A 20,595-nucleotide genomic window follows, 5' to 3' on the forward strand; every position below is an offset into this window, starting at 1 on the left:
TTTGTGTTATCTTTAGGTCTGTTTCTATTGATTGTTTTTTTCTCCTCATTATGGGTTGTATTTTTATACGTTTCTGAATTGCCCGGTCATTCTTGATGGGATACCAGCCATGTGAATTTTACTTTGTTGTGTGCAGGATATTTGAGCATTCCTTAAGTATGAGGTGCAATTAAATTACTTGGAAATAGTTTGATTCTTTCAAGGCTTGCTTTTTAAGCTTTGTAAGGTTAGGATTAGAGGCAAAAGTGGACTTTAGGGCTAATTGTGCACTATTACTAATTTTGTCCACTACTAAGGCAATACCTTTCTGAGTACACTGTGATGCCTCATGTATTATGTATGACATTTTCCCACTATGCCCAGCCCTCTGTGAGCTGTTGCAGGGACGGTTCTGCTGTTCTTTCCAGTGGTTCTTTCCCTGGCTTCCAGTCATTTCCTCACAAACATGCACTAAACAGCTGAAGGGTCCACAGGGACCCTCAACAGATCTTTGGAGCTCTCTCTGTGTGCAGCTCTCCCCTCTCTGGTACGCTGCCTGTGACTTCTGGCTGCCTTGGTCTCTTCATATTCTCAACTGTTTCCTTTTAGAAAGACTCTTGGATTCTGTCTGGGTTGTCCTTCCATGCGATGTGGTGTGGAAACGCTGCCTAGTCCGTTAGTTTAGGGCTAACCTCATTTGTTTCCCTTCTTTCAGAGATCAGTGTCCTGTGCTACCTATTATTCAATGTCTGAAAGAATTCCTTTCATATATTTTGTCTGTTTTTTAGTTGTTTTTCCTTCTTTCTTCACCTTTTTCCTTATCCATGCTAGACATCACCTTGTTCAACTACTTTTAGCCTGCCTAGTGATATTTCAAATCTCTCATTTCCGCCCAACCCTCTCTCCTGAGCGCCAGACTTCTATATCCTGCAGTCTCTTGGATATGTCCATGTCCTACAGATGCCTAAAATTCAGGCTGCCCCACACAGAGTTCATTTTTACCACCCTCACACACACAGAACCTGGTTCTCCTCCTGGATTCCCTACCTTATGAATGGTACCACTATTCACCCAGCTGGCAAAGCTTGAAACCTGAGAAAATTCCTTGATTCCTGCTTCTCTTATTTTATTTAATTACCATGTCCTTTTATTTTCATCTTCTCAATGGATCTCAAATCCACTTACTGTTCTCCATTTCTACTATCCTTGACTAAGAAGCCAGTTTCCCCCATCACCTGGACGACTGTAACAGCCTCCCACCACGTCTCCCTGCCTCCTGTCTGTCCCTCTCTAACAGATTCTCCATGATATAACCAGAGCTAGCTTTCCACAGGCTAAAGATGCTTATGCCATAACTCTGCGTAAAACTTCTACTGTTTTAGAATGAATCCCCGTCTCTTGGTTTACAAGGTCCTTCATGTCCTGGCCTCCAGCGACCATTCCAAGTCAATTATTTGAGTCCCTGCATTGCTCCTCACCTGCCCCTGCAATGCTCTAGCCAAACAAAACTATTTTCTTTTCCTCCAAAGTATCTTTACTACCTTCACACCTTTGTACATGCTTTTCCCTTCACTTAAAACATTGTTCCCAACCCCTTTTCACATTGGTTATTTCCTAGACATTGCTCCTAAATGACTCACAGTCACCTCAAACTGAAAATCAGATTTCTTTCACCCTGTTCCCCACCTATTTTTGGTTTTGTTTTGTTTGGTAATAGCGTTACTATTCAGTTCTCCAAGAAAGAAAGTTTTTGGTGTACCATATCTCTCTCACATCTAAGTACAGATCACCCTCCCTGTACCACGTCACTGCTTTTGCTGGAGTCTTCACTATTGCTCAGATAATGCAACAACCTGCTAACCTGTCTTCCCAGCCTCCCCTCTACCACTCCTCTAGGCAGCCTTTATGTCTCACAGCGACCGCCATCTTTAATGCCCTCTCTCACCTTGCAGACTTGGAACACACTTTCTCAGCCTTCAAGATACAGCTTGAAGGCTAAATCTAATAGATATTAGATACCAAGGCTAAATCTAATAGATATTTCTGTAGTGCCACAAGGACCTTCATAGTTTGAGCTTTGCCTACCTTTCCATCTCTATTTTCTTCCCCTATGCTCTCTGCTCGAGTCATTTGGCTTTCTTTCAGTTCCATGAATAAGCTATGAGCTCTCTCAACAAGGACTTTTTCTTAGAAGCAGATTGTTTTCTGCCTGAAATGTGTCCTCATTTCTTTAGTTGGTTAATTCTTTCTTATCCTACAGACCCTCGTTCAAACATACTCTTTTAAAAGAGGACTCTCACACGTTCCTTTAACAGTATACTTGTCCTCATAGCCCTTAAATTTCAGTTTGGAATTACACATTTATCAGGCTATTTGACTACTGTCTCTCCTCCACTGGACTATAAGTTCTACTAAGGCATGATCACTAATACCGGGCTTGGCATGTTAAAAGAATGATGAATGAACACCTTCTCTGATCTAAAGCATGTCTAAGTGTCCATTTATATGTGCTCATCACCAAACGTATGGAACTGAATACATTCCTGCCATTAGTTGCTCCTGAGTCTGTAGTGCACAGCTGTTGTTGTTGTCCTTTTCTACAAATAAGCCCCTTGAATTTCTTTCCGGGAACTACTCTTCTCTCATTGCTGGCGAGTCATGAGGCTGTCTATGGGCGATGCCTATCTACAACGTAGGTTACTTGGCAAAAGCTAGGCTGGTTGGACTCCTTCTCTCTTAAGCTGAGTGACACCAGGGAGAAAAACAGTCTGATGAAGAGATGGACCATTTGTTGCAATCTAGATTCCTGGCACTGCCCTGCATGTCCTTTCTGGGGACCAGCTGTTTGGCTTTTAATTTGATTCTGTGTGTACCCATATCCTTCTGGTAAATTCCATTTTCTTTTGAGTTAGCCAGGGTCAGTTTCTGTGTCTTACAATTAAACAATCCTAACTATACGTATCTGTATCTTTAGCACCTAATATAGGGTCTGCTACAGAGTTGGTGTTCTATAAATGTGCTGAATAAATGGAGTGACCAAATAACCAAGGAAGCCTAACAAGTAGCCCTAAGCCCTGGATTCTGTTTTCCTCCATCCCTTGCTGCAAGGCGGCAGTGTTAATGATGGCAGCAATGGCAGCGGTAGTAGCTGCGTCTGAGTCACTGACCACCTCGTACATTAGTGCTTCCCTTGCTCTGGCCATTCATGGCTCCCAGCTTATACAGCTATTACCTCGCAGTCACCTGCCTATGGAGAGCCTGACCTGCCTCCCTCATTTCAGTTTCTGCCTTTTACTCTGGGGTTCCCTTTTGATGACTCCCAATTTGCCAAGGTAATCCCCTCCTGTCATTTATAAAAGCCTAAAATTTAACCTTCTCCCCAAAGACTTCCTGAGGCTCCTGAGTAACCAATGACTGTCCCATCTCCAACCGAGCTAGGGATCTTACCTGAGAAGCTCCCAACTCTCATAGGTGTGAGCTGTTACTGAATATGCCACATAGTTATAATCTGGTACTGATGGTCTAATCTGTGCACAGTTCCTCAAAGTCCCCAACTAGCAGGAAAGCTTAAACATAATCTTTAGGGAATGTAAACTAGAATAGAAAGAGATCAGGAAGGCATGAGCATAATAATTGTGAGGGCAGGAGCAGAGCTTCTTACTGTTGGGTTTGGGCAAGGTTGTAGATCCCATTGCATCTCACTGTATACAAATGTGTTCTTGAAGTTGCATGTGAATTCGGCCTATACAATGGAAATGTTATATTGAGTGTACCAACTCTTCAGGGACAATTCACCTCTGGGGAAGCTAGTGGTCAATCCTGGTTCTCCCTGGCAGTCCACTGATGCCAAGTCTATAATAGGAACAGAAAGTCTCTGGGATTCCCAAGTGAGCACAATGTATGCTGATATGCAGATACAGGTCTCCCAGCACCTGAGGGTACTCTCATCCCAGGCGTCCAAGCAGCAAGCCTGCAGCTGCGCAGTGAAGGAGAGATGTTTAGCCTGGTGGTGTAGGCTTCCTGCCTCAGCCAGGTTGGAAGGCCCAGCATTGCAAAACACCCCTGACCGAGCAGCACATGTGTGTCCTTTGCCTGGCTCCAGGGGGGAAGTGGCAAGGGTGATGCAAATCTCTGCTCTTCTGCTTCCGCACCTGCACCAAGTCAGATCTATGAATGCACAGAGTGCTTTGACACACGCCGAAAGTCTTTGAAATTAACAATTATCTCTTCCACTGCCATTTCAAAGGGATAAATTGGTATTCTAACTCATATAAACTCCTAGCAGGTTCAGAAACTGGACATAAACAAAAGGAGGGCGGGCACTAAAATGTGTATGTGCCTAGTAATGAAACTTTTTTCTATGTAAGTCAAAATTAACAGAATTACAAGGAAAAATATACAATGGGTTTCCTATCATCATAATGAAAACACACCACTGAAAAATCAGGCTCACAAAATCGGGGAGAATTGAGAAGATTTGAACAGACCAATTAATAAATGAGAATTGCTATAGAGAGTACCTTACACCCAACAAGCAAAGCAATGCATATTCTTTTCAAGCAGATACAGAGCATTTATGAAAACTGACCACCTGTGAGGCAAAATCCTGATATAAAAATTTGTGAACATTGAAACAAGCTCAATTTTTTTATTCAACACTGAACATACTCCATACTACTTTGGATTTCATTTTGCTCATCATAATTCTATAATGTAAAGAAAATTATAAATGTTTTCACAATGCCCTACTTAGATGACCTAAGTTCCCTCCCGCTTCTCTTAGCATGGTGTACAAATATTATCACTTTCTACCTACACCCTCATGTGTAAACAGCTGGGAGCACCACACTACAGTAAGACCCTACTCTAAGAGGAGGGGAGACCTCCCTGAAAGTTCACCAAACCCAATGTCCTACTCTAGGCTCACCGTCAGGACACTAGGCCCCAAAGTGGAATTTCAGGGAGTAAAGGTGCACCTCCTGAGCCAAGTGTCCTCCTGGTATTATTGCTTCCCCAGTGATCCACTTCCTTTTCTCATTCTAAAGAACCATCACAAATTCCCATCAGCTGTCACTGTGCTTTGCGTAAAACTGATGCTTGTTAAATAACTACTCCTGGTGACTACAATGAGTATTTCCCAGGAAGACCAGTTTGAGAAACATTACTGGGGTACATAAAGTTTAGGTTATGGGATAAAAATACGGACTTCATTCTATCAGAAAACTGCAGTGCTTTATATTAGCATGCATAAAAGCCGGAAAGGCAGGATAGGCTATTAGGAAAGAAAGTCCAACCACAGAAGAAACTCTGCAGCCAGATCTTCGTGAAAGGGGTCTTTGGCTCCAATCTCCGAGCTATAATTAATTTCTAAGTGCAAAGGGCAGAACGGGAAATGGAATGAGGACTTATCCTAACCAAAATTGGTCCCTCGTTTCTGAAGAAATGACACTGCACAGTCTCCAATAAAAGTCATGAGCTATATTAAACATAAGTGATATATGCCACCATTTAGGCAGAGGAGGAAGTTGGCAACAGTTCCAAATGGACGGTTAGACATGCCAGACGAAGGGACAAACTGAGGGGAGCTACTGCGTATGGAGCACCTACCGTATATTCATGCTGCTCTCGGTACTTTCACCTACACTCTCAATTTAATCCTTACAATGTTATTAAAAAATCTCCTTTTTATAGACGAGGAAACAGAAGCTTAGAGAGGGGAAACAACATGTTCAATATTCCCAACCAATAAGTGGACCACCTGGGATGTTGTTGCTACAACCCAGGTCTGACTCTGAAGCTTCTTTTCTTTCCTTTACTTTATGCCGCACTGATTCTCCGAGGAAAGGAAAAAGGAGACCTTCACATTAGGAGAGCGGCTGCCATGAGAGCAATTATCTGCTATTAACTCCCATGGTGGTCTCAAAAGGCCCTCGCCATGCCCACCCGTGAATTGCAGGAGTCCACAGAGGCCCGAGGGGGGCTGGCCAAAGTGCAAACAGCTCCCACATTATCTCAAGCCAGGGAAATAAATCATAACATAGGATCAATTAATCAAAGACAAACTAAAATAGGAAAAGCAGTTTTATAAAATAAACACAGAAAAATTCACTGACCTAGACTAAATTAACTGACCCAGCAAAATAACTTAGAAGTTCACAAACTGAAATCCAGTCTCAAACGTGCATATTGGCATGGGGGAGGAAAAAGGCCTGGCAAGAAGCTCCTGATAAGACGGGGTCTCTTGTGACTATGAACCCTCCATCTCAGCACAGCACGGCTCTTCTCCATCGTGACACTGCTGGGGACCAGTGGAGCGTGGACCCTTCCGTAGGAGGTGGAAGCCCCATCCCAGCAAAGGCAAAGAGGTTATACACCCATATCCCTTCTGCCCTGGGAAAATAGCAGATGTCTAGAGCTGGGCATGCAGTGAATTCAATTTGATTCATGATATCGAGTGTGTCCAGACCATGCCAGGGCATCCTGCAGGAGGATTATAAGGAACAGCATGTCAAAAGAGCAGCTGGAACATGAAATAGGAAAAAATGGCTCACTCTGCAGTTTGTATCTTAAACTTCATGGAGTTTACCACCTAGTAGGTAGATAAGTATAAATAATCACCAAGCAATTATTACATAAAATAAGACAGTGTCCCTCTCTCCAAATATAATTTTATTTTTCCCAGTTGTAGGAATAACACATGCTTACTGTAAAAATCCAAATGTAAAAACCTTATAAAGAATAAAGTAAGAACCGCCGGAAACTTCTACTATCTAAATAAAGTTAACTGCTATAAACATTTTGGTAAATATATTCCCAGAAATCTCTTTCCATAAATACATGTGTGAATGTGCATATATAATTTTACTTACACATGGCCTTGATATATATGCTGTTTGTTCCTGTTTTGTTCACTCAACAATATCTCTACATCTTCTGTGTTAATAAAAACAAAATTGCATCAGTATCCAGTGGATGGATGTTATCATTTATGTAATCCTTAAGTATTCATTAAGTGATGGACATTATTGTTTATATTTTTTCTCCTCTTCATTCAGCGAATATTTACTGAGTACCTATTATGTGCCAGATACTGTCCTAAGTACCAGGGACACAGTGAGGAACAAGATAAGCAGGTCCCTGGCCAGATGAAGCCTACATTCTAGTGGGGGAGACTCATAGTCTGCAAGTAGATAATTTGAAGGAAGGATGAGTGCTAAGAAGGAATAAAGACATACCTTCTTAGAGAAGGATTGGGTGTCAAGAGTAGATGACTTTAAACAAAGTGGTCTGGGAAGGCCTTCCTGTAGAAGTGTCATTTGAACAGAATCCTGAGACAGTCATGCAAAGGAGGAGGTACAAGCATTCGAGGTAGAGGAAACAGTGCGTACAAAGGCCCTGAGGCCGGAGGGACCTGTCATATTCATGGAATAGCAGGAATGCCAATGTGGTTTGCGATCAGTGAGGGATAAATAGACTAAAATGAAAGTACTGAGATAAGTAGAGAGAAATTGGAGTAGGAGCCAGCAAGTAGGGCCCTGTAGGTCACGGAGTTTGGATTTTACTTTAAGTGCACCATGAAGTCACTGGAGAGATTGCAGTGGGAAAGACATGATCTGATTTCCATTTTTCAAAGATCATTCTGGCTGCAGTGTGGAGAATGGACTGCTGGGAGGCAACAATGAGCATGGAGAGACCGGTGAGGAGATGTTTACTTGTCTAGGGAAGAGACTACGACGATACCGTGGACAGTGGTGCTAGAAAGAAGTGGCTGGACAAGCACACACTGAGAAGACAGAAAAAGTGGAAAAGGTGAGGAAGAACAATCAGGAGGTTCCCAGGTTGTGGCTTGATCAGTGGAATAAATGGGAAAGAAAACATGGGAGAGGAACAAGGAACGACATACAGATCCTACACGTTTCAAAATTTGTGTTTTACACACAAGTATTTTGGTTTGGGGGGATACTGTAAATGTTTTCTTAAATTTTCAATTGTGCATTGCTAATATACAGACTAGACTACAATACATTTTGTGTGTGTTTTGATCATATATCCTGTCATCTTGCGAAACTCAATTATTAGTTGTTGGAGTTTTCTTGTAGATTCTTTGGGATTGTCTATGTAGGCAATCATGTCATCTAATGAGGAGGGTTAGTTTTTCTTCTTCCTTTCCAATCTGTATTCTTTTTTTCTTTTCTTACTGCACTGGCTAGGCGTTTCAGCAGCAGTTCCTGATCTTAGAAGGAGAGTAGTCTTTTACCATTAAGTACGATGTTTGCTATTTCTGCAAGTTTTCTGCAGACGCCCTATAGTATCAGGTAGAAGAAGTCCCCTTCTAAGTTTGCCTAGAGGTTTTATCAGGAGTACATGTTGAATTTTGTCAGATGCTTTTTCTTCATCAATTGACATGACCATTATTTTTTCTTCTGTAGACAGTTAATATGGTAGATTACACTGATTGATTTTTTTTTTTTTAATGTTGAAGCTTCCGTTCCCAGGATAAGCCACCATTGGGCACCAAATTTTGGAGGTTTTAGTCATTATTTCATTGAATATTTCTTCTGTACTGTACTTTTTCTCTTCTTCTGGAAGTCCAATAACACAGATGATAAACCTTCTGGTATTGTCCCACAAGTCACTGAGGCTCCGTTCAACTTTTCAAATCTTTTTTCTTCTGTTGTTCAGATTGGATAGTTTCTATTGCTTTATTTTCAAGTTCACTGATTCTTTCCTCTAACATCTCCATTTGTTACTGAGCCCATTCAGTTGAGTTTTTAAAATTTTAGTTACTGTATTTTTTTCTTATACCTCCATTTCGTTCTTCTTTATATCTTTTTTTTTTTTTTTTTTTTTGCTAACACTTTCTTCCTTTCCATTCATTTCAACAGTGTTTGCCCTTACCTTTGGGAGCAGTTTTATAATAGCTATTTTAAAGTCTTTGTCAGATTATTCTAACGTCTGTGTCATCTCAGCATTGATATCTATTGATCATCATGCAAGTTGAGATTTCCCTGGTTTTTCATATGATTAATTTTGAATTGTACTACACTGGATAGTTTGAATATTATGTTAAGAAAACTTAGGTCTTATTTAAATCGAGTGGAGAATGTTGATATTTTTATTTTATCAATTAACCAGGTTGGAGTTAGGTGGCAAGTTCTGAGCAGCCTACTGTAGGTTTTGGTTTCAATGACAGTTCCATTTACAAAACCTACTCAGGTGTGTCCTCTGGCGCGTCACCCAGTGCCCAGTCTGGGACTTGGGCTGTGGTCTGGTCCTTAGTTCAGTTCTCAGAGTCTGCTGGTTAGAATCACATGCACACATGCACAGCTCAGAGGTTAGCCCGGAAGTTCATAAACAAATTTATGGAGTCATTTTCCTGAGCTCCTCCTCCTGCTTTTCCTGTACTTTCCAGCTCATTGGGCCTTCCCTTCTCAGTCCTCTGAAAACCAGGGTTTTAGTACCACAGTCTGCCACTTGTTTCCTGAACTGTACCCAAATCTGGGGCCACACAGCATGAAGGCAGAGAGAGAAAAAAGCAACCAGATTTTACATCACCCTCTTGGGATTCCAGCTCCTTTGATCCGAGAGGAAGGTTTCCCTTCCTCAGTTTTCGGTACCTGAAGGCCCCACTGTGGCCACTGGCACTGGCACCACCACTGCCGTGGGACTGCCTGGGAACTGGAGCACGAGAAAACAGAGGGGGAAGAAACAACCCTTGGGATTTCCCCATCTGTTTGTCTGAGCCTTAGAGCCTCTTTCCCACCCCACGGCCATAACGAGACGTCTTCTGGAAATCTCTGTGCCCTGGTGTCCACTGCCAGGTTTGGGGCTGCCTCGAGTCCAGGACATGGGATACCAGAAGAAAAATGAGAAATTCACTGCCAGTGTGGTAGGGCTTTAAATTCTAGTCTTTTCCCCTAATTTATCTGCTTCTATTTATATTTCAAAGTCCTCAAATAGCTGCTAAATGCATTATGTCCAGACCTTTGACTGCATTTAATGACAGATAGATTCATATATCTGTATGTTGTCCACATATCCTGGTAAGTATAAAGCATCCCTTTATGCATGGAATATACCTAGGGAAGGAAATGCCGTCATGGGGTATGTGTATATTCAAATTTAGCTGGATACTTAGTCTTTTCCAAAGTGGTCATAATCAACCTGTCCTCAGACCAGTAGAAACTCAGTTTTTACCATACCACACCCTCATGAACACTGGAATATTAAGCTTTTCAAGTTTTGCTATTTTGGTGGCTATGTACTGGTATCTCACTGTAATTCTAATTTGCCTTCCCCTAGGTACTAATGCAATCGAACACCTTTTTATAGGTTTACTGGCCATTTGGATTTCTTTTTTCATAAAGTACCTATTCGGGTCTTTTGCTTGTTTCTATACTGCGTTGTTTCTTTATTGCTCTTAATTTTTGTAGTTCTTTATTCTGGAAACAAGCCCTTCGTTGGTTATTTGTGTTATAAATATTTTTTCCCACTCTAGATTGCCTTTTCACTCTTTTAATGGTGTCTTTTGATGAACAGATGTTCTTATCTTTAATGTAACAAAACTGATCAATATTTTCCTATATGAATAGAAACTCTTTCTGTCCCCGGTATCTTCAAGTGACCTCTCCTGTCTCAGCATTTCAGTGCGGGACACCTCAACCATACAAGGTATGAAGTAGCAAGATGGAAAAAGAGACAGTATAGGCTCCAGAGCTGGACAGAGGTCAGTGGCCCTGGACAGATGACTTCACCTCTTTTAGCATTGGTTTCTTTATCCATAATTAAAGATATACTGTCCTCTCTGGAGATGTGTGTAAAGTGTTTAGCACAGTGCTGGCACATGGTAGGTCCTCAATAAGCAGTGGTGGCTGTGATCGTATGCTCTGCACTCATTCCCTTGTCCACACTGCCTGAATCTCATGGCTGCTCTGGGAAACATCAATCTATTGCATTCAAGGAATAACTGTCCTAAGTAGGCCAGCGAAGTTTCCCTGTTATTCAAAGGCAGCATTCACAGTACGAGGACCACCATATTCAACTGGAAACGCAGGCTTAATACACAAAGACGCTCTCCTCAAAAGTAAAGTCATTCTGGGGCTGTCACAGGAATGCAATGGCAGCAAGCTGAAGAATCAAAGTGACCTTACTTTCTGTGTATTGCCAGCAGCACAGTCGTGTGGAGCAGATAGACTTCCTCAGATATGTGAGCCAAGCCCCACTGAGTCTGGGTGATTTTGTGTAAAAAGGGCAGGAGTGTCGATCTGTGTGTCCTGCACTGCAGATACAGGGAAGATGGGAGTGCGTGGGCCTGCCTGAGGTTTGACACAAGCGCACAATAAAGTGCTCCTCCTGGAGGAGATGTGTACTTGAGTGTATGGGTTGTGCGTGTCAATGTGCAATGAGGAGCATGTCCTCAGGAAACTGTGATGCCATCACCAGCCTGGCATTCTGCTGGACAGCCCTGATAGTTATCTACTCCAGGGTACCCAGATCTTGGGGTCTCTCAATGTCCTCTGCCCCACCCTCTGTGACAGAAAACATATGCTGTTATAGAAACCTGGACCACTCCAAGTGAAGGAGGACCATCTACTGCAAACTCCTTAGTACACACTTTTAAAGCAACTGACAAAGTCTCCTGGGTGTTGTATCCCACCGCTACTTCCTAAACCATGAGTCCCTAAAAAGCTTCTTGATTGAGACTTTCCCACTTCTTGATTGAGACTTTCCCACAATTCTGAGAGATTCCATTGCCCATCCCGACAGACACCCCCATCTCCTTAGGCTCTATTTCAGATGTGGCCACTGTTGAGTGTTGAAAGGATGATAGAAGGGGAGGGAATGGTACCTGAGCCTAGCGTCTGTCCAGCGGAGTCAAAGGATAGAACCACTGAATCTGCAATACAAGAGGACAAGTTCATTTCTCCTTCTTACAGTAAAAAGACCAGCCCCCACTGGCTCTGCCCAAACCCTCCCCAAGGGAAAGACAACTGGAATGGAACTCAGTTGTATAGACAGCCTCCACAGGTCCATGCCCACCCGTCCACTGGGCCAGACGACCCTGCCAAACCCAGCCCCTGCCATTGGGAGGAACATCTCAGGGCAGAGACAAGTTCTTCAGAAGCATTTCCTGCCAGGTGGGGGACAAATTTACTTCTGCTTCCTTGTCATAGTGAAAATAAAATTAAAACAAAGAAAAAGAAAACTTCTCTCTTGCATCTAGTTAAAGACACTAACATTTCCCTTTGACTTCTCTTTTTTTCCTACCTATCAATATATACCCAATTGTTTATTGTTTCTTCCCCCACAAAAGGCTTAAAGTGGCCTTTAGGAATTCACACTACACATTGAAATAGAAAAATGAAGTCAAAGAAGGGAAAAATATTATGTAGTCAGGGAAAATGTTAGTACACAAAATGCATGCCATGAGGACATACACAAATGCTATAGGTAGAATCAAGGAGGCCTGAGCTCCCAAACAGCCAAAGGAAAAGAAAAAAAATGAACAGTTACAAAATTCAGTGCCCACAATGCATGCATTCATTCATTCATCTGTTCAGAAAATATTTATTGGGCTCCTACCATGTGCAAGATACTATACTTTGCAATGCAGCAGAAAACAAAAAATGCATGGTCTCTACCCTCTATCTGCCATCAATCTAGGAGAGAAGAAAAGTTACCAACAACAAATTATTCAACTAAAAACTGATTTAAGTAAAAAAGAAAACAGTTTTGTGAACGTTTCTATTAGGAACCAGACCTAGTTTGGAAAGGGAGTGGGTGTTGGTTAGGGATGGCTTCCCTAAAGAAGTGACACTTGAATTCACAGCGAAAGGAGAAGTAAGGGTTAAACCTATAAGAATGGAATGGGGCATTCCAAGCAGAGAGAACGCCACCTGTGGAGAACTGAAGCAAGAAGGAACGTGGGGCTTCAGAGCAACTAAAAGACCCAAATATAAAAGCAAATACTCTACAGTGATCAGAAGGAAATCTCCCCTGTGGGTCTTCATAAAGGGATGCTGCATGATTTGAAGATTACCTTCTACAATATTTCTATAATAAGTAATTGTGAATCTTGGATGGCTGCTTCTTACAACATGAGCCAATACAAATAATGGCATGAAGCTGGTGTATAGTTCAGTAAAAGCAATTATAAGGGACACCAAGATAATTTAAGACCCAAGGTAACCTCCGAGACCCCAGACTCAAAAGGGATCACATTCAAAGGCTCAGTTACTACAAAAGAATGCCAGTTGGATGGATATAGGACCAGTGTCTACAGCCTCACCTGCATCCCAACATTATTCTTCAGATCTCAGTTTGTACATCATTTTCTCTTATTGCACATGGAAATCCAACACAATAGTTATCATAACTGTAAATAACATGTTTCCACACAGCTAGACTTATAAGCGCCATAAAGGCAGACACTATATAATGCTTTTTCCATTGCTGTTAATAAATTACCAGCATAAGATCTGGCACTCAATAACTGTTTGCTGTGTAACAGTCCTAGAGAAATGAATGGACCACAATTCCTTCAGGCAATCTTTCACATATTTTTTTCTTTCTTTCTCATAACCAAGTGTTTACGAAGAACTAGGTGGCAGAGAACTAGAGGATACGTTTTTTTTATAAGAATCCAAAGGCAGGCATGCTGTATTGCTAGTTGAGGGCAAATCCATTTGCTTTGAAACCTACCAAGTGAAAGGTGGGGTTGACCTCTTTTTACAAAAATGTAGCAGCACAATTAGGACACTTGGCTGAACAGGTAGGTGACCATAGTGTGAGATACAATCAATGTCTAATTCTTACAAATTCTACTTCTTTATCAATGTTTCTCACATGGGTCTCCTCTCAATACTATTGTCCTCTCAGAAGAGAAGCCCTGGTTTCTGTTTCTCTTTCTAAGAGCTTAACTGAAGTATAATTTACCGACTATAAAATTCACTCATTTTAACTGTACAATTCAATGATTTTTAGAAAATTTACAGAGCTGTGCAACCATCACCACATGCAGTTTCAATGCATTTCCATTACACTAAAAAGGTCCCTCGTGCCCATTTACTCTCACGCCTTGTTTCCACCTCCAGCTTTGGGCAACCATTAATTTACTTTCCGTTTCTACAGATTTGCCTTTTCTGGACATCTGCCTATCCTTCTTTGCTGAGACTGTTCTAATAGCCACAGAACCACACCCCTACCTCCAACTTAGCCAACTTCCATCATCCTGTATTAAACTGCTGCACGATTTTTCTAAAAAGTATGCCTGACTGTGTCTATGCTCTTGATGAGAATGCTTCCGTGGCTTCCCATAACATGTAAGATACAGTCCAAGTTTTGAAATTCAAGGTCTTCACCATTTTGCTTCATTTGCTACCTCTAATATACCTCATGTTCCAGATATGCTAAACTGCTTCTGTTTCCCCAAATAGACAAGCACCTTCATGCCATCAGACATCAGACATACTGTTCTCGCTGCCTGTTTGCATGATAAAAACTCCCATTTTTCCATTCAGACCCAACTCAATCATCCCCTTTTCTTGAAACCTTCTCGATCAATTCTGTACATTCTCTTCCTTACGCCATTGCTGCACTGCTATTATGGCATTATTATACCACATTATAACCCTTGTTTACTTTTTTTTCTCTCATTGAACTGCAAGTTCCCTGAGGACAAAGATTGTCTATTCATTTTGAGGCTTTGATGCCTAGCTCAGTAACTAACACACACAGACAGTGGTCAATATGTTTATTAAACAAAGGAATAAACTAGTAAATGTTCTTGCTTTCTTTCAAAGATCTCAGTGATATTTCACAAGTTGGGGGACATCTATTATGCATATAGATTCTCATTCAATTCAAGTCAACCTTGAACTGTCCTTGTACCAGGAAGTTTCAGAGGTTCAAGCCTGGCCTCTTCCTAGGAAGATAAAAGCATTCCCACAAATCAGTGCAGGGGGGATATGAAAATGCCCACGGAGCCTTCTAGGTGAGAGAGCACATTCACTTGGAGAAGATTAGGAAAGGTTTTCTGAGGAGCTGGCTGCCCAGATGCACAACAATAAAAACAGCACCTCAAATTTTTATTGCAGTTGACAAGTATTTTTCCAATTGCAATTTACCCTCTTTGTATTCACAAGCTGCCCTAAAATAATCTCTTAAACTTTTCAATCTAAACATAAAAATAAATGTTAAACGTTAACTAAAAGACTAAAACTTAACTAAGACTAAAAGAAAAAAAACAAAATGTTAACAGTGGTTGGCTCTGGGAGAAAGAATTATAGGTGCTGTTTATTCTCTTTATTTTTGCAAAATTTCTACAGTAAACATGTATTACTTATATCATCAAGAAAAAAAGTTAAAAAAAAGAACTCTCTATTCAGCTCCAGGATTTTAACCTAACTCACTGGCATCAATGCAGAAGGGTGAAAGGTTCTTGACCACCTTCATTACTCACTGTACATGCTGCAAAACAGTTCAGCTTTTCCTCTTAGTTATTGAGATATCCTTATGTTTCATGCCACTTAAATATACCTCAGCTACAGCAATTCCTAAAAAGTCCGAGCTTTTTAAAAAATCTCTCCTTCCCACAAATATTATCAATTGCCTATTCTGTGCAAGATATGGGCATACCTCATTTTATTGTGCTTTGCTTTATTGCGCTTCACAGATGTTGCATTTTTTACAAGCTGAAGGCAAGACCCTCAACCAACAAAAAGATTACAATGTGCTTTATTGTGATACTCGCTCTACTGTGGTGGTCTGGAACTGAACTCCCAGTATCTCTGAGATCTGCCTGTACTTGAGATAGGGAACTGAGTAAGAGAAGACAGACAAATTAATAGCCACTTGAAATAAAAATAGTTTGATAAGGGTATGCAAGGGGTAAGTACCAAACAGATGTAGCCTTATTAGAAATAAAAGTCAAGAGTTTTCGCAAACATTATTTCCCATAGTAATGGCATGCTCCCAAGAGCATGTGTCTTTAAATTGCATAAGATGCAAATGAGAGGGTACAAATTTCAGGAGGAATTTAGTGACATATTCATGTTTTGTATAAATTTTGATAGCTATTGCTTTGAGCATTAAAGCCACAGACCTGAGAATCAGTTTGACTAATCATTGTTTTTGTTTATTCTGAAGGATGTAAGATCATTTTAGTTACAAACCATTTTAACAGCTAAAGGGAAAATTCAGTATTCAACAAGTTACTAAGTCTGTTTTGCAAGAAACAGCAAGAATATCCAGACTTATCCTTCTCAAGATAACACATTTGTCATTTTTATTTCAAGCAGCCCAGGCTCCAGCTGTTTCTGGCTCCTAAGCCAGGGGCAGGCATCTGGTATACTCTACAAGGGACCGAACAGAATTCCAGACCGAAGTACAACAGAGCATTGCTGCACATGTCTTTGTTCAATGAGGAAACCTAGTATTTACTGGAAATCTTTCATTATGGTCAGATGTTTCCTGTGTCTGGTTTCTGAAGTGGATAAAAGGAATATAAATGGAGTATGAAGAACGGGGCTCAGTCTTTCCAGCCATTGCAGAGGTTTCCAAAGCTCAAATTATGCAGTGAACAGTTATATTTTCAGGTACTACCTGTAATGATACACACTCAAAACATATATTCTGCTAGCCACCATGTGTAAGTACTAGAGATGTAAGAATTTTTAAAAATTGCTCCCTCAAGTAGCTAACAAGTAAAATAAAAACACATATAAAGCTAAGAATTCTGTAGTTGACAGTACTGTATTGTATACTTGAAATTTGCTAAGAAAGTAGATCTTAAATGTTCTCACTTCCTCTCACAAAAAGGTAACTGGGAGGTGATGGATGTGCCAAGTCACCTTATTGTGGTCATCATTTGACAATTTATATGTATATCAAATCATCGCATTGCTCTTTGTCAATTATATCACAGTAAAGCTGGGGGGAAAGTATAATATATAGGGATGGAAATAAGAGTAATGAGGGAGATATTTCACTGTTCATTAATTTAAGATATTTATTAAGCAACTACTACATACCAGACTTATGGAAACAACGGTAAGCAAGAGCAAGAATGTTCCTACTCTCAAGGAATTTATATTTTGGTCAGGGAGAGTCAAAAAAACAAGTAAACAAACAAAAGAACAAAATAATTTCTGACAGTGACAAACGGTATGAAGAATATTCAACAATGTACTAGTGACCAAGGGTGGAAGTGCAGGCAATACTAGATAGGGTGTTTCAGGAAGGTTTCTTCTCTGAGGAGGTGACATATGGGCTGAGACCTGAAAACAGAAGCCAGCCAAGAAAAGATCCAGGGTAAAAGAATTCCAGGCAGAAGGAAAATCAAGTCTTGGTACATTAAAGGAACAGAGAGAATGCCAGTGTTGCTGGAATACAGACCAGGGAAAAGACGAGGAGGGTGGGATATAAGGTCAGAGAGGAAGACAGGAACCAGCTCCATCGGAGACCTTATGGAGGAGACCATAAAGAGACCTGCATTGTATTTCAATAGCAGTGAAAAGCCCCTGCTTAGAACCAAGTCAGTAACATGATCTAATTTATATTTTTAAATATAAACTTTGCTATGTGGGAACTAAATTGACTATTCTGGCAACAGAGCAAAAGGTGGATTAGGGGAGGGAGACTGAAGGCAAGGAGGCTAATAAGGAGGAGAACACAACATTCTAGATGAGAAGTGGTGGTAGTCTGAGCCAAGGTACTGGTAACAGGAATAGAGGAAAAGCATAAATGCTAAAACTGTTTAAAAGGGGAAATGGACAGAACTAGTGATTGCTGAGATGTGAGAGAGAGATAATGAAGGAGCATTATATCTACATTTTGGGCTTGGGCCAACAGATGTCGACTGTTGCTTGACTGGGAGCGGCCTTCATCTAGACAGCATGACCCTGCCCCTCCTCTGGCCACTGACAAGTGGACCATGGATGAGTACCTGACCCAGTGGATGGCACTCCATACACTGATGATCCATCTATGAGGCAGATAGCTTCCACCTTTTAGAGACTTGAACTGGGAAGTACCGAGAGTTGGGGCCATTGAGAGGAGACACAAGAAGACAAAGAAAGAAGAGTAGAAACCAGGAGGCTATGGGACGGACTTGATGGTGGACCCTGAAGCCCACCTTACTGGCAGAGCGTCAGATTGAAGAGCAACAACCCTGCTGTTGAGGGCAACAAGACACCTTAGGGAGCTGCCTTAGATCCAGAACGTTCTTCCAGTGCCAGTCTCTGTGGCAGCCAGCTATATCATGGATCATCTTTCCACAAGACCTTAGGGTTTAGCTTTTCCACAGTTCCCTTGAGGCTTGACCTATAATTGCGATTCTCCTTTATGTCTCTTGCTATCTTGGAGTTGTCTGTGGTCTGAGTGGGCTCACCTCCACCACCTTCCAGTCCTCATGCTTTAATGCCCTGGAGCACTCTCTGCTTTCCTGATGACTGGGTGGTAAGGGGGACCGGACAGCAGGTTGGGCCTGCTCCAGGCAGAACTCACCCCACAGAGCCTGAATCGCAGAAGAAATATTAATAGAAGGCCCTACTTGGACCTTGGCTCTCATCTGTGTTCTCCAATCTGGCTTTATAAACGAGCTCTCATCTTTGGGGGTTTATTAGTGCCCATAGGCTACCCGTGTCTTGTTCTACTTCTTCCATTGCTTAGATCCTAGGGAGTGAGGGGTAGGGAATCTAACCTCTAGTCTTAGTTCCTCAATTTCTTCTCTCCTCACCCCAATCCCACACAAATAAAACCTGAATAATGAGATTTCTGAAGACACACAGACAAAAGTCTGAGGACACAAAAGAAAACAACACCATTAATTTAGGGGAATGTGGTATACAGAAGAAAATCAGTGAAATAATCAGAGAGGAGTAGCAGGATGGAAGAAGCCAAATGAGGTGAAAACTGGTGACAAAAAGAAACATTCAAATGTGGCAACGGGGTGGAAGAAGCCGATGGATGAAAAGACACGACAGAATTATTCACTAGGAGGGCATGTGTAACTTTAGTGTGAACAATTTTTGTACAATGATCAGATTGTGGGGACTCAGCTGTGAAAGAGTTAAGTGGATGCTATTGATATAGAAGACTTAGTTCAAGAAGTTTTTCCTTAGATTTTTTTTTTAAAGATTTTATTGGGGAAGGGATACAGGACTTTATTGGGGAACAGTGTGTACTTCCAGGCCTTTTTTCCAAGTTGTTGTCCTTTCAGTCTTAGTTGTGGAGGGCGCAGCTCAGCTACAGGTCCAGCTGCTGTTAACTAGTTGCAGGGGGCTCAGCCCACTATCCCTTGTGGGACTCAAGGAACTGAACTGGCAACCTTGTGGTTGAGAGCCCACTGGCCCATGTGGGAATCGAACCGGCAGCCTTCGGAGTTAGGAGCATGGAGCTCCAACCGCCTGAGCCACTGGGCTGGCCTCTTTTCTTACATTTATCTCATTAATTTGACTTACCAAACATATACATAGTTTTTACTAAGCTCAAGAGACTGTATGAAAAGATTAGGCATGGTCCCTGACATGAAAGAGTTCATGAACTGTTAGGAGAATAGAGAGATACGAGTAACTATATTACAAGCCTCTAGAGAAGTTGTTCTAGTTCAGATGCAAGAGGCAGACTTTTCGCTGGGAGAACTTGGGAAGACATGGAGGAGAGAGTGTATGAACTGGCATGAGATCACCTTATAGGACAGGGTGTGCTGGTAGGATGGGAACAGCTAAAGGGAGGCAATGAAGCATGTAAAGTGAGGGATGTGGGATTTCAGGAAGGTAAAATCATACGCAATTAATAGGATTTTTTTCAGAAGGTAAAAAATGTATGTGATTAAAAGGGAACTAGTCAATACAATCTGTTTAGACCTTCAAAAAAAAAGGCTTTGACACATCAAAGATTATTTTTAAAAAGTGAGTCACCATGAAATTGAGGAAGAAACTGCTATGTCATCCAGGAGACAAAAGGCACTTGGCTGAGGATCAGGGACAGGACAGCCTCTGGGGCATCAGCACCCACAGGAAGATCAGGAAGTCTGGGAGGAGCTAGAATTCTACTAGCTGCTGCCCTCTAGGAGGTGGGGGAATGGAGGACGGGAGGCACTGCTTACAAATACCTGTGTGTGCAACAGAAGCAGCTGGAAGGAAAACAGAAATAGGCATGTCAGGTGAAACTAAAAGTGAAATGGTAGGATGAGGTTTCGAACTTCAGGGGTATGAGAAAGTTTTAGTACTGGTACCCTAGAAATAGGAAAGGGCTGAATTTGATGCAGGAACCATAGTTGACTGAACACTGATTTAGGTTACACACATACTTCTGATCCTTTCCAAATCCCTTAAATGACAGAAAAGATTGTCTGTTTGTTGTAAAGCTGAAATACATTAGAACAAAGAAAACAGGAGAGGAAACATCACAACAAAAGTCTAGAAGCTAGAAAGCAAACAAGTGGAACTGCCTCAGCAAACCCAAGAAAGCTGAATCGGATACTAGTAACGGGAAAAGCTGAAATGTAACCTGAAATAGACTATAGAACTCCCTAAAGACTCAATTGCTGGCAGCACCAGCAATTGGTAGTAGGAGAGAAGACGGTACTGTAATAAAAACAAGACACCCCGCTCT

At 41.5% G+C, this 20,595-nt stretch overlaps 1 protein-coding gene across 6 annotated transcripts in view; it reads right to left on the reverse strand.

Moving 5' to 3' along the window:
- The window catches only part of ST3GAL3 (ST3 beta-galactoside alpha-2,3-sialyltransferase 3), a 170,749-nt gene that overhangs the window by 101,395 nt on the left and 48,759 nt on the right, over positions 1-20,595 (reverse strand). For 4 of the 6 annotated variants that reach the window (XM_081055716.1, XM_081055712.1, XM_081055713.1 and 1 more), the window contains exon 3: positions 11,828-11,875. The exons of the other annotated variants lie outside the window; for them this stretch is intronic. In XM_081055716.1, the coding sequence (XP_080911842.1) occupies positions 11,828-11,875 (48 nt within the window). The remainder of the gene's footprint in view (positions 1-11,827; positions 11,876-20,595) is intronic. 6 annotated transcript variants of the gene reach the window in all.

Source organism: Rhinolophus hipposideros (assembly GCF_964194185.1).
Source record: "Rhinolophus hipposideros genome assembly, chromosome: 8".
NCBI classification, from domain to species: Eukaryota; Metazoa; Chordata; class Mammalia; order Chiroptera; family Rhinolophidae; genus Rhinolophus; species Rhinolophus hipposideros.